At 44.7% G+C, this 14336-nt stretch overlaps 1 protein-coding gene across 7 annotated transcripts in view; it reads right to left on the bottom strand.

Annotated features, from left to right (window-relative positions):
* dennd4b (DENN/MADD domain containing 4B) overlaps positions 1–14329 on the bottom strand; it is a 37976-nt gene extending 23647 nt beyond the window's left edge. For 3 of the 7 annotated variants that reach the window (XM_023801307.2, XM_023801312.2, XM_023801311.2), the window contains exons 1-2: positions 13986–14329; positions 327–641 (exon numbers count right to left, since the gene is read on the bottom strand). In XM_023801307.2, the coding sequence (XP_023657075.1) occupies positions 327–641; positions 13986–13993 (323 nt within the window). In that variant the 5' untranslated portion in view covers positions 13994–14329. Of the gene's footprint in view, positions 1–326; positions 642–6920; positions 7263–13985 lie in introns of those variants that run through there. The other 4 variants (XR_011992895.1, XM_023801306.2, XM_023801308.2 and 1 more) reach the window with 3 other exon arrangements.
* Between the last annotated feature and the right edge of the window lie 7 nt (positions 14330–14336).

Raw genomic sequence — 14336 nt, 5'->3', positions numbered from 1 at the left:
ATATCGGTATCGGTACCATGTGTCAATCTTGGCCGGTATTTGAACTTTAACATCAATATTTAAAGTCAGTAGCACCGAAACTAAAAACATAACCACTAAAATAATGTAAGTCTTTGCATTGGAAGGTCAGCTATTTTCTGTAGTGGAGGACAAGGGATTGTGTCACTCATTCACCACTTTGGAAGTGGCAGCCCTAATTCTATCTGAAGAAATGCGGGACCATATCGGTGCACTCAATCAATTTCAAGCATACTTGAAATTATAATGGTGGCGTTGGCACCTTTGATGCAAAAAGACGAGGGGCTGTACGGTCGCCCTCCACCCACCCGAGGTCGAGGATGGGGGGCTTGTCATGGCCCCTGCGGTAGCAGAGGTACATGTGGGGATTGTTGATGAGGCCGGCGCTCAGCTCGGCGGGGTGGCCCCCCTGGGTCTTCTCGATGCAGGTGAAGCCCTCGGGAACCTCCTCGCCCAACCCTCTGGCGATCACCGCCAGGTCCGTCACCGGCTCCACCATGCGTCCACCTCGCTGCTGCCCCTCTTCGTCCAGGGGGGCCGAGCCCCCCGCCAGCCCAGCCACCACGAAGTAGTCCACCAGCTGAGGGCATTTCTCCTCAGTCATGCCGCTTGCCTGCCCGCCACTGCAGGGGGCAGAGAGAGCGAGAAAGAAATGGGTATGTGAGGCGAAGGCTGGGAAGAGTGGAGTAAGAGAGCGAGGGAGAAGGATACTTAAGGGGCGAGATCGACTCGGTGCGGGCAACTGTAGCAACATTTCATTCATAAACAAGTATTACAACAAGCCGCTTGCTTGCTACAGAGATCTATTCTATAGGTTTGCTACCATATAAAGACACAGCAGGAATCATCAGTTATTTGCATGTCAGATAAACAGAAACAGCCCAGAGAAATGGGCGCAATTCAATCAGCGAATTATGCTGAGAACGTGGACAGGAACACCTGACCAGACAAAACAGAGAGGCTCGCATTTCTTAATTAAACACGGCAAAATCTATATGGGGGGGGGGGGGGGGGCAGGGGCATAGTGAGAAACGGCCATCTAAGGCTTTGAGGATATTTGCCTTTACATTTAAAATCGGTGGGATAGTTCCACATAGCTGGCCAGAAGGCCAGAAGGGGGGCAGGGGCATGGTGAGAAACGGCCATCTAAGGCTTTGAGGATATTTGCCTTTACATTTAAAATCGGTGGGATAGTTCCGCATAGCTGGCCAGAAGGGGCAGTAGGCTCCAGTGAGGCACCACTCAGGGTAACTCCTTCAACGCCCGGTGAAACTCACACACTGCTACTAATGCAAACCTGAACATGTGTCTGGTACAAGGCCATCATTCCTAATAGAAACAACATCCATCCGAAAGCTCATTCCCTTCTGGGGTCAAATGCCATTCGGTGAAATGGTGCACGGTGCAACATGAGGGCAGGCCGTCACCCTTTTCCGTTACAAATCGATACATTTGAAAGCGGTTAATTATCAGTCATTATTCATCCAGCCATCCATCATCCACACGATTATCCGCACAGACTTGGGGAGAGCCCAGAGCAGGCGAGGCCACAGACGGACAGCGCGTCACGGTAATAATAAAACTGCTTAGCATGCGCTTTTTCTCCAAGCGGCCCAACCACCACCACAGAACCTTCCGGGCGCTTGCTCACTCTTTGCTCCGCTTTCGGCCTTAATCATCGTTTTTCTTATCCTCGTCGAGCCCCTCTGTTTCGGTGTGCCCCCCCCCTGCTGTTAGGCTAACAATGTCAGCCCTAGATTTCCGGCTTGAGAGGTTAATAACACTTTCAAACGAGTAAAGTAATAACATGAAATGGCTCACGTTTGCAGTTCCTTTTGTAATAATGGCCATTCCCCCGCTTTCCTCTTACAGTGGGAAATTCTATTTGCGTACAGAGCTAAAAAGAGGATCCTTTAATGTCAGGCATCATGAGCACAACAGAAAAGCCGGCTTGCGAAATCCTCCTCTTTTTAGCTGCATTAACAGATCTCGCATAAATAAAACTGGAGCCAGCCTTCGGTAAAACTGCGCTACGACAAACACTTAAGGACGTTTATCACTGGAGCGCACCGCGTGACGGCTGGCTGTGCATAGCAACCCTACCATTTTTGGCAGCGCGTTTATTACAGCCGGCCATAATGCAAGGCGATGAAACACAATTATGAAAGGGAAAAAGAAAACAGGAAGTGACCCCCAGCTACACGCACATCCTGCCCGGGACCAAGCCCGCTTCTCAGCAGCATGCTGGCAGCAATAACGCCCCAGGGGGGGGTTTCCGATTAGGCGATTCCCTCTCTTACAACAAGAGTAAATTTTTAAGCGTTAGTTCACATCAGTATCTCACGTGTAGAAGCGAATAAAATAGCAGGTCTGTATTTTTTCTTCCCCCCCCCCCCCCAACAGAGGGAAGAGGAGTTTACTTCACTTTCCAAGAGGAAACTGTGACGGACATGACAGCTGTAATTTGCAAACTCAGCTCATCTGGGAGACCTTGTCATGTTTACACCCTACAGGATGGACTGCAGTTTGCGTTGAGGCTACGCCGTAAAATATGTCATCAGCTAACTATGACGGGAAGTTTCCTTGCAGTGGGGGGAGAGACAGACAGGTGGAGTTATGAAGAGTATCAGAAGATTATATACAGTCACCACTCATCGCTCACTCACTAAATTGCTCTGACTATATAGCTATCGTGAAAATGGCGTTCTTAGTGCAAGCAAACAGATCTACAGCACACAGAATTTTTGGAGGTTCGCTTGGTAATTGGTATCTCATTTTTCATACCGTTATTATACCGTGGTATGCAGTATTTTGACGGTATTTTCAAAAGTGACACTCTTGTTTTGGTAAAATTTGCCCAGTCAGGGGGCAGTGGTGCCTCATGATTCAATTTGCTGAGGGAGGGGTTAAGTTTCACCAAATGGCTAAATTTCAAGACGCCGCGGTATTCTGTACACTACCACAATACTGGCCAAGCCTACTGCATGGTGCAAACGGGTAGGTGATCAGCACAAGATACAGATGCACAGTTTCCTGATACAATTATCAAAATGTTCATGCCCTCCTGCACTACAGAACTACATAGACATATATCAGTCCAAATTACTGAACAGGAACGGCTATTCCACACAATATAAAATTAACAGCTGGTCTGGAATACACAAAAATCTCTATAATCTCCATTATAAATTATACAAAAAGTGTTACAAACGCCAGCGCTAATTACGTAACGGTTATTCTACGGAGGCATCAGAGCAGGGACACAGACAGCTGGGCCGCATACTGAACACAAAAATTATTCTAAAACTGGAATGAAAATAAGAACTAATGAGCATGGAGTGGGATATTAGAATTCACGGGACCATTTTTAAGTATATAACATCTGACTAACTGGAACAGGAAAAGCAATGAAATGCTGACAATCACAACCTGCAGCTTTGTAAGGTAGGAGTTTCATAATTTTCTGCTATCAGGCTAAGTAATGCAACTTTAAACCAAACGTCTGCGCACATCTCAAGCTAGTTATTTAACCAGAAATCTTCAGTTAACATTCAGCAGTGTAAATCGGTACTGGACTGAAACGCTCTGCTGCAGGTTCGAAATTTCCCTTGAATTTCTGTGGTAATCCACAGTATCTGATCTGGAGCTGTATCTGGCCCCCACAAAAGGAAAATCAGGAACTGCACTTCAAGATTCAGGAAGAGTTTCTTTCTATCAGCCATAAGTATGCTGAACATGCACTGAAAAAACATCAATGTCATTTATTAACCACTGACATTTAAGGCCCAGCACCTTGTCCTAATTCTATGTTCTTGAATATTATATGTATATAATATTTAGCATGTATATTCCATGTATGCTGTACATATATTACTTGCCTTAATAATTATGTTATTTATTATTTGCTATTTATTGATATATTGGCTTAAACCTTAAATTCAGAGTACTTGTAGAAATGACAATAAAGCTTTTGAATCCTTTGACTCATGTTAAGAGTTAATAATAAGCACTGAAAGAAAAAAAAATAAATCACCCGACTGTACTGTTGTTTCTTAGCTAAAGAGCTTAGCTTCTTCCAAACTGCCATTTGTTTCTGGGGTCAATCCGAGCCACGTAATCAGCATGTGGCAACAGGGGGAAATCTGGCGCACGTGCGGGCACAAGAGTTCTGCTATAACTTGTGATAACCACCAAAGTGTGACAAGCGGAAGGAAATCGCAGATGCAGTTCATCTCAGGATTCAGTGCAATTATGCTCACTCTTGATTCCAGGTACACCCAACTTTTAAATAATAATAATAAAATAATAATAATAATAATAATAATAATAGTCTTGCAAGAGCTGACACTTCGAAAAACATGAAACTGAAGTGAAAGGAAAACAGTGCAATCTCCTCCTTCCCCAAATTTGTAGAGTTATGTTCATTCTCTGGTATGTTTATATGACAACAGAGACATTGGCAACCAGTCAGATTATATATTAGTGTAGCTGATTACAAACAACTCAAGTGCACCAGTTCCTTCCTGTGTTATTTATATCAAAATGCATTTTTATTTATACACTCATACACCCAAGCAAAAGGCACAGCGCCTATATAAAAATTCTAAAAATAGCTGCTGATTAACGAGTCAGGGAGAGGTCTGTCAAGGACCCTATATCTTAGAGACAGACCATTATTTCTGTATCCGTAGTGCAGATGGAGAAAGGCTTGCGGAAGCCACTCAACCGAGTTGCCCAGGTGCATGCGGCTGATAAGGACCATCCAGACAACCTGCAAGGACAGCAGCAGCACCTGGGCATCGTCACGGGGCAGCGATTGCACATGTTCTGTGCGGCCGAGTGACGCTGGCCTCGCTGGACCCTTTCGCCCCCCAAACCGTCTGACGAGACCTTCAGACCTGCTGCTTATCAGTGTTCAAGTCGCTCTCCTCCAGAATCACAAACGCCTCCCCATCAGATTCTGCAGCCGACCACAATACCGATGTTCAGTCAAGAAGATTCCCCTCCATCTCTAGGGCTCCATTTAGGCTTTGTTGTCCAGTGTATTTTTTTCTCTCATACGCTCCAAGCCATCCTACGCTCAAGTCTGTGCTGTGGAAAAATACATCTCCAGGGTCCAAAGGCAGATGCGATTCCTTCCATACTGGCTACAAGCTCTTCACACCAAGTGCGATTACCAGATCTGTTTCAGAACCGACCATAAAAGCCTATCCTTCAAGAACAATGGCCGCCATGAAGGGACTGACTGACAGACACAGACTATTACAGATACATCCAGGTTGATACTGTGAACACCACAGTCATAATTTCAAACAGCCGCACTAAAAAAATGCCGGACATACAGGACATTATAAATACCTTCATAATTCATTATAACAGCTTACACTGATCATTATAATGCATTATGAAGGTATCTATAGTGCATTATGGATGAGAGCTTCATAGAGCATTCATAATGCCTAATAAACATGACTATAATGTGTTATGCCTTTTTATAAATAGAGCCATGTTTATAATATGAATGCATTATTATGTATTATGAATGTATCTATAATGCATTATACATGACCACTATCAATTCTTTGTCTTTAAAGATATAATTTGATTCATTTATACAGACAGATATTAAGCACCTTAATATACCTAAATGATAAATACCTTTTTCCAAGGGCATCACAGCAAGTCTGAGGACCAGCATGCTTTTAGTTAGAAGGCCTTAACTACTCTGCTTACCTGCTGATAAGCTATCAAAGTCTGTTAAAACTCACAAACTGCCTTGGTCTCCTTACAAATGGAAGCTGGGACATTCTGACCAACTTGGAAGAACATGAGAGAGAGATCATAAAATTTACATTTAATTTAAATGTTTAATTTAAAAGCATTCTAATGCCATTACACGACGAAAGGCCATTTTGTTATTTTGTAATCAACGCGGCATTACGCCTTTTTGAGAAAGACAAAAAGTCGATTAAGTCAGCAAAAACGATTTGTTAGGGAATAGCCACGAGCTTGTCAGACTGCCCAGGTCACCGACTCAGCCAATGGGAAGCACAGAGGAGTCATTCAGCGTATCAGAAAAAGGGTTTATAGAAAGCCCAGGGGACAGGCCCAGCTGGCACAGCACCCCCACGCCAACACGGGGCCATCGCGACAATGGCGGTCCCGTGGGAGCCCGGCCAGTCCACAACGCCTCATTGTGAGTAAGAGCACGTGATGTCACCTTGCACACTCATTGACAGGGGGGGGGGGGGGAAATGCCAAGCTGGGCACGGTGGCGTCAATGAGGCTGCGAGAAACACACGAGCGTCCAAGCCCAAAAACACGAGGCAGGTAAACACAAGCCTGAGAGGGTGTCAATACTTAAAATTGAGCTGACAAACAGGATGAACAAGGGGAACAAAAAGAAACAGCAGAGACCACTTCAGCATCAACACTGACAGGAAGAGTAACTCTGATATTTGAAAACAGCCCTGCTCTCTTCAAATGACACTACGATGACAACATTCGTCTATATTTGACTACAAGGTTTGCCTAACAGTCCATGGACAACATCTTGCTTTTGTCGTAATAACTACAATCTGTCCCAAATGTAACGTTAAATATTCAATACTAAATTATCACAGATAACCTACCCTTCAGCAACAATGACCACTGAACATAGAACAGATCCCAAACATAACAGATACATTTTAATTATGTATTTTATATCATTGTTATTAGACCCAAACAACTCACAGTAACATAAGAGAATGATTGTAACATTGTTCTATACTTGCAAATATTTCATGGGAGAAGCAAAGAAATGTACTTTAATATCCTCTTTTGACAAGCAGCTAATTCCCAATAGGACAACAATATCCATTGGCAAAAATACCCAAAAGTCAAACATTATTTTGACTTACCACAAGCCCCTAAGTTTGATTAAATATACTCCGTTATAACATCTCCAGCAAGATGTGCTTCTGCGAGGCGTTGGCACCCATCGCGAGTCCCGCTCAATCACGGCGGTCGACCGTGTCGCCAACGCACATGCAGCAGCCCGGTCCCGGGTCGGGCGCTGCGGTTCTGCTCCAGAGGCGTCTGACGGGACACGTGGGCACGCCGTCCCTATCCATCAGCGTGTCAGTGTACCGGGGAAGTGGCTATTTCCAGAGGGCTCTCTATTTTAAGACCCCTCAGGAATACAGCGACTGGAGGACACATGGTACAGGAGGGGCACAGCTGGTACGGACCGACTTCCTTCACGGCAAGGGATCCAAAGGCAACACAGCATCTATACCTGCTACTCAAACTCACTCACCTCCTACTCAAACAGCGCGAGGACTATGATGTTAAAATATTCAAAGGTTAATTCACAATACATAACAAAAAAAAAGCGGACAGTATATTTGGTAGAATAACCAAATAGAAAAAGTGTAATTAGTAGACTGCACACGCTATCAGATTAAATGGTATCCATTCAGTGGAACCTCTCTCATGACATAAAAATATTTCCTGATACAAGCGATAGGAGTTATTACCGTACAAAAAATAAATACAAATTGGCATATTAATTCTTTTTATGATTACAGGTCATTATTAAATATATTTTCTCAAGAAAGCTTTAGCCTACAGAAATTAGCGAAAGCTAATGCTACATTTGGCAAAAAAAAAATGGGTGAAATCTGCCAAGGAAGCTGGACCTGCGATGCAGAGATAGGAGGGGGGCATGAAACCAGGCCTCAGCTACACCTGAACCTCAGTGAGCTTGTGTTGGCCGTCTTTACAGAGGTCTGAACATAAATCAGTTACTTTCACTGACGGCCCGAACAACTTTCCTGCTGCATACAGAAAACTAACAAAAGAAATGTACTTTTTTTTTTTTTTGCCAAACATTGAATATCGTCTCCCTACTGCTGCTTCTTTTCAACGAAATGTCCCAGAGTAAAACCAGGGAATGAGACGTCTCTTCTTGCGACAGAGTTCTCCCTTGGTGGGGGTACTTCCATGAGGCCAGGGCGGCTGAGAGACTCAGAACAAAGCTAAAGATCTTCCTCTGAGCGGCTGGGCAGAGCCCTCCGGCCGGCGCGGGGAAACCTAATCTAGCCGCTCGGTGAGAGGCGACGCGCACATCGGCCGAGGCACACGGAGGGACAAATATAGGCGACACGCCACAGACTGGAAAGTCGGCACCCGTGGGGCCTGCAGAAGGTGCAAGCAGAACAAGGGGAAAGGAAGAGGGATTAGAGGGATGGCAGGGATGAAAGCAGAAATGGGTGCACCCCAGTCAGCGAGGGAACAGAGAGAGCGAGAGAGAGAGAGAGAGGGAGGAGAAGGGAGAAAGGAAGGGCTTATTTCGAGCAGTTGGCAGTTTTGGTCTAATAGGAAGATGCATGATTAACTCAGTATAAAGGATGATCGTATTAAAAAAGACTAGTTGAAAAAATAAAGCAGCGCCCACTGTATAATATAAAGACACATGCAAGACTGCTGTGACACGCATATGCACAGCTGATTCATATGCCACAGCGTGACTTTGGTCGAATGCCACACTGCCCTCAGATAAGGCAAATGGGAGACGCCGATTACAATAATAATACATTAAAGCATGCCTGCGGAATACAAATCACCGGGGTATGGAAGGTGGCAGAGAGGAGCACAGCAGCAGGCTGTTGGCTTATGCGGCTGGCGACTACGGAAGAACCGCGCGGGTGCCACGGGGCAGGATGGGGCCGAGGAGCTGGAGGGCCAACGGAGGCCCGCGATCTCACCCGTACCGCACGGCGGGCCAAGAAAACGCAGAGCTGGCATTTAGAAACTGCCCGGCTTTTCATCGTGCCGACGCCAGCCGAGAGGCACGTAATCGTTACGATGCGGGGCCACTCAGAGTGGATTACGCATCGATCTGCTCAATCATACAGAGTCAGCATATGAAAGATCTTCTTTTACCAGAAGAGATGAAGGTAGATAGACGGGATGAATAAGATTCTTGTGGGCTATGAAGAATGTCAACAGTAGAGCCATAGACGTGTCGGCGATTACAATGGAGTAGAGAGTCAGCTAGGGCGCTCTGGCGATTCAGTCCATCGTGTGACATGTGACCACAGACAGGGGTTAGACCACAAAGAGAAAGGACACAGTTCCTGGGATGCATCAATCCCCACCACTGCTCAAACCCTCAGCTTGGACGGCCACTTCCTCCTTTCATGAGCTGGACAAATCCCTCATCTCGATAAAACCACGCGAGAGGTTCAACTAACAAATTTTAAAACGGCTTCTCAAAGCCGGAGATGATATGGTTTCACATCCATGCAGACCGACGCTACCACGTGCGGTTAGCTGGCTTTTGGTCACCCAGAGCACGGCGCCACATGTGCTTACAGACCAAACCCGACGTTCGCTCACCTGTCAGCACACGCTCGCATTATGAAATGCCGTCGTTTGCTACAACTCAGTCTCCACCTCACTATCATAGCCTAGTGATGGCCCTCCGGCAAATGAGACGGGAACTTTCTCTTTCTGTCTTCTCTACCCCTGGGTTTCAGCTCTTTATTCACTTAGTTTCTTTTTAGTTCCCCTCACCAGGGACTCAGCCAAGAGGGGCTTCAAAGATGGCCTTCATGCAGCTTGGTGCCTGGATATTCGCTAGATCAAGAAAATTCTGTCTTTCACCTATGGTTACCAGTCTCACGCTGCTATTCAAAGAAGAACGTTGTGGCTACAGGTCCGAAGCAACGTGAAGTTTGATATTTGTTGCCTGTTTGATTGTTGTCATCCCAGAAGCCCATAGCAGAGAGCGAGACGACCACCGACTGGCTAGTCAGAGGTGCCTTGTTTTTACGCATAAGACTGAGCACTGAGACCTTAACGGTCTGTAAGCACTGACCCAAAGTGGCCATTAAAAGGTGCAATTACCTGCCCCCAGAGGTTAAAAAAAAACACTGCAGGGACAGCAACCTATTAATGCTGAAGACCCCTGAAGACCATCTCCGCTGGTGAGGGGTAGTAGGACCCACTGAACACATTTAAATGAAAATAAATATTTCTACAAATTGAAATAGGTGTTGGTCACAAGACACCATACAGGAGAGTGTTTTTCATAACCTACTGTAATAAAGGACCCACAGTAACATGAAAGTATGATTGTAACATTCTTCTTATATATTCTTGCAAATATTTCATGAGAGAAGCAAAGACATGTACCTGTAACGACTTCCACTACTTCACAAGGTTCGGCACTGATTGCAGCCCAATACAAACAAACAAAATCATCTCAAATGGATAGACTTAAATGGGTAAAAAAGGAGTAAAATGGAATTGTGTTGAAAATATACATAATGTTGACTACCTAAGTATTCTGGCCAATATGATTTTTATTAACATGACACTAATGTGGAAATCTGCAGCTTGTTGGGAAACTATCATAGCACACATTTTTAAGTGGGCCAGCACTGTGAATAACCTTCTGCAAAATGCTCATGGGCTGCACATTTACTAAAGAAGCATTATGCTTCAAACAGAATCCTGCAGTAGCACTGACTCATTTGCTCTGAATCAGCAGCAGCAGACTAATTTGACTAAATATGCCTGGGGGTGGGACAGTGACCTCACACCTGCAGGATTTGCGGTTCAAAGACCCCCTTCACTCTGTGTGTGGAAAACTCCCCATGCTGGCCAGTTTCCTCTGTTTTCCTCCCAAAATCTGCCGTAGTGTGTTCATTTACAGTACTCAGTCTCAGGCAGGCAAGCGAAAGCACGTTTAAATCACGCTTACTTTGGTACAAAACGATGTCTGAAGTGTTTCGGGTTGGTCATTTCGAAACTTGTCCTCGAGTCACCCCAGTACTTGCAGCTACCATTCAATAAATCCATCTATCTGTTGAACTCACCCACTTGTACAGCTTGTTTGGCCTAATCGATACCTCATGAAGTGAATTAACTGAATCAGTGATCAATGAATTAATTGCTATTGGTGAAATTTAACAAATAAATGTAATGATAGGTTTGGCAGCCAAAGTTATAATCGGCAAGCCAACAAGATAAGAGCATCTAGGACAATAAAAGAAATTGTTATATTTTTTGTATTACTACTGTTTATTTGTATATGTTCTAATAATACAACATTTTTTGCTGAACAAATACACACTTGCTGCCCGGATAAATAGGTTTAAACAAATCTTTGACTGCATAAGGCTCCTGTACAGTACTGTTTGTAAAAGATGGACTGGGATCCCACAGCAGATGCAACTCGTCCTTGTCACCTACGCTGCCTGGGTTGGGCTCCAGGGCACCAACCCTGACCAGGAAAAACTGTTAGAAAGTGACAAAAACGGGACCAAATATTTCAGAAGTTTAACCAACATTTCAACATCAGCAGCACATCATTGTCGCCATAAATGTCGCGTCATGCTTCTGGCACACGACCCCACAATGAATTCTGCACGGATGTGGCCTCATTTCACACTGAACATAAGGAGCCACAGACATGTCCCGTGGCTGGGATGATGACGATCGCAGGTAAGAGGGAAGAAAGTCTATCGGCGTGGAACAGCATGTCAGCTTCGCTCACAGCAAGACTCCACAGATCTGGCCTCCTCAGTGATGACGAACAAGCAGGTTCAGAAACTCAGTGCCTCGATTCTATAGACAGCTGCCATAAAAATGTACTCCAGAACTAAACTGCCCTAAATAAAAGCTCATTGATCGGATTAAATAATTAAGGAATAAGAGAAAAATGAAACCTGGAATGCACCTGGTTACTGGTTTCAGTTCCAGTGATGTAAACCAGCAGTACATCATCACTAACTAGTACTGACAACAGAATACAACAACTGCCTATTTGTTTCTGTCTTGAGTCATTTAACAGACTGATAATGCCCCATCAAACTTCTAGAACATCTACAAAGAGAGACTGGATTTAAACTTGCAAGGTAAAAATCCCATTCATTTAAACATGCCGGATTTGTAGCGTGGCACCCTCTGCCCATAAAGAAACACAAATCCCACTTTGTGCCCCCCAGGGAGGCTGTGAGATTACATGGGATTCCACCCATATCCCCTTTAGTGCCTCAGAAGTTCAAGGTGATGGATAAAGAAGGCAGTCTTTATAACTTGTCCCACAGTACATAACTCAGCAAAGCAGCTCTGCAGAGAGAGACAGCCCTCAAACCACGTTTATACCTACGGGGATTCTGCTGTTGTTTTCAAATGTCTATAATGGAAAAACACAACAATTACAATAGCTTCATAAAATGCACATAATCTGACTTGTAATAACGGCAGCAAGTGTTCTTACTTTTTTCTCGCGAGAAGTGCTGTAGGAAACGCTAAAAAGTCTGTGTACCGTTTCTCACCATGATCTTCACATTACACAGTAATAGTGCGATATGCACTATTATAGGGGCAGCGTGTCACTATTATAAGGTCGCCGGTTCAAGCCCAGCCTCAGCACGTCTGCGGGTCCTTGAGCAAGACCCTCAACCCCCAGCTCCCTGGGCGCCGCTACGGGTGGCTGCCCTTCGCGGACAGCATGCTCTACAAAGAGCAAGTTGAGGGAGGCGTAAAAACAATTTCCCCACGGGGATTAATAAAGTGTTCATTATTATTATTATTATTATTATAATACGTCACATTTCACGCGCTTATGTCAAACACACTAGCAGGGGGCGCAACATCAACCTCTGTGAAAAAGTTTGGGGAACTTTACCCTGCATATCGCCTTTCAAATATAAGGCATAACTCGTCGTTTTACAAATTAATCCAAACAGAATGACATACATAAAAAGCACAGACACAAAGACTCGGATAAAATACCACTCGGCCTCTCACATTAAATGCATTTCCACGCACTACTCTGGTGCGGTAACCGGCACAGCTTTCAGTCACGCCCGCATAACTAAAACTTGTGAGAACTTGTACGTTTATAAGACACTAAGGCGTACGAAGCGTGTGGGGTTTTTGCGCAGGAAGTTACGGTTTCTGTTACAAAGCTACCTTGTAGTAAGAAAAAAACAATTAAAGCATCGACACATCAAATGCATCAACTGTGTAGCATTTGTTTTTGGCCTACATCAGGCACAGAGTAACAAATACGTAGACGAAGATTAAATAGCTATATCGCCCCTACAAACTGAAATTTGTTTAATATTTTTATTTGCCTAATCCGGGTCTACATGTCAGTTCATGTGGAGGTAACATACACAGCAGAAGTGTATATCATTTGCAGCATAGGCAAACCGTAATTCACGTTTATTGTGATGATTCTTATGAACTGAAAGCTACGATTGTTCTGGATATTACTTGATTATGCATACACAGTCCGTGACATGAAATTTTTATTTAATTCGGCCCTTTTTCCACTCCAGGCACCGCATTTCCAGCTCTACATGCTGTATTAATAATTAAAAAACATACTAAAGTAATATGTTCTGCACGTTATATGCGCCGAACAGTACGGATCTATGATTCTTTTAGCTCTAGACACGTGTGTGTCGTGTGGAAATCAGACAAGAGTATTCATGTGTTTCTGCCAAAAAACACCAAGACACGCAGCGGCGCGCGGCGTCGGTGTAACCAGAGTTTCTTTATTTCATTTTTTTTTTTATTCTGAAATCAAAAATAGGCGAGGCGTCACACAGTCAACCATGACAGCGAGCCAGACGGCGACCCCTTTAAAAGGCACTGAATGGACAAACGCATTTCTAATATCCCCACATGCAGTGTATTTAGCTATAGCAGGACGAAAACGGTCCATCCTCTTGGAAAAGCCCAAATCACAGGCATGAAAGCTGCATTCGTTTTATTTTACTTCTAAATCGGTAGGGTGTACATTCAACCCAAACGAGGTATATAAAAACAACCGCATCCCGACATTTGAACTGCATCGTCCGGGGATCGTGCGGCATCAGGACAGCCCCATACTAACGCACACACGCCACAATAATAAAAGTGCGAGATAAAGCGGCCCTAGCTACTTGTAAATGACTCACCGCCGCATTAAAACATCGCATCCTTACCGCGTAATCCTTGCTGGCAGCTTATATGCAGCTCTGTAATCGTCATCTCTAACAGTTCAGGTCATGCTGAAGCATTTTACGTCCAAGCGTGAGATGCTCCGAGCGACATCGAGATCTTTTTTCCTGCCCTTCTCGCCTCTCCAGAAACGGCTGAGATGCAGGGGACGGAATCGTGCATCGGTCTTTAATGGGGAGGAGTTTACGGGCCTCCGTCTACAGCTGACCGCGGAGAGAGAGGCGACACGCGCTGCTCGTCATATGCACCATTACGGCTACGTAAGCGGTCGCGGGTGGGGGATCTGTTGGTGCCCGTGCAAAGCAAAC

The sequence above is a fragment of the Paramormyrops kingsleyae genome, chromosome 9 (assembly GCF_048594095.1).
Source record: "Paramormyrops kingsleyae isolate MSU_618 chromosome 9, PKINGS_0.4, whole genome shotgun sequence".
In the NCBI taxonomy this organism is placed as follows: domain Eukaryota; kingdom Metazoa; phylum Chordata; class Actinopteri; order Osteoglossiformes; family Mormyridae; genus Paramormyrops; species Paramormyrops kingsleyae.
This window is presented reverse-complemented; position numbering and strand designations above follow the sequence as displayed.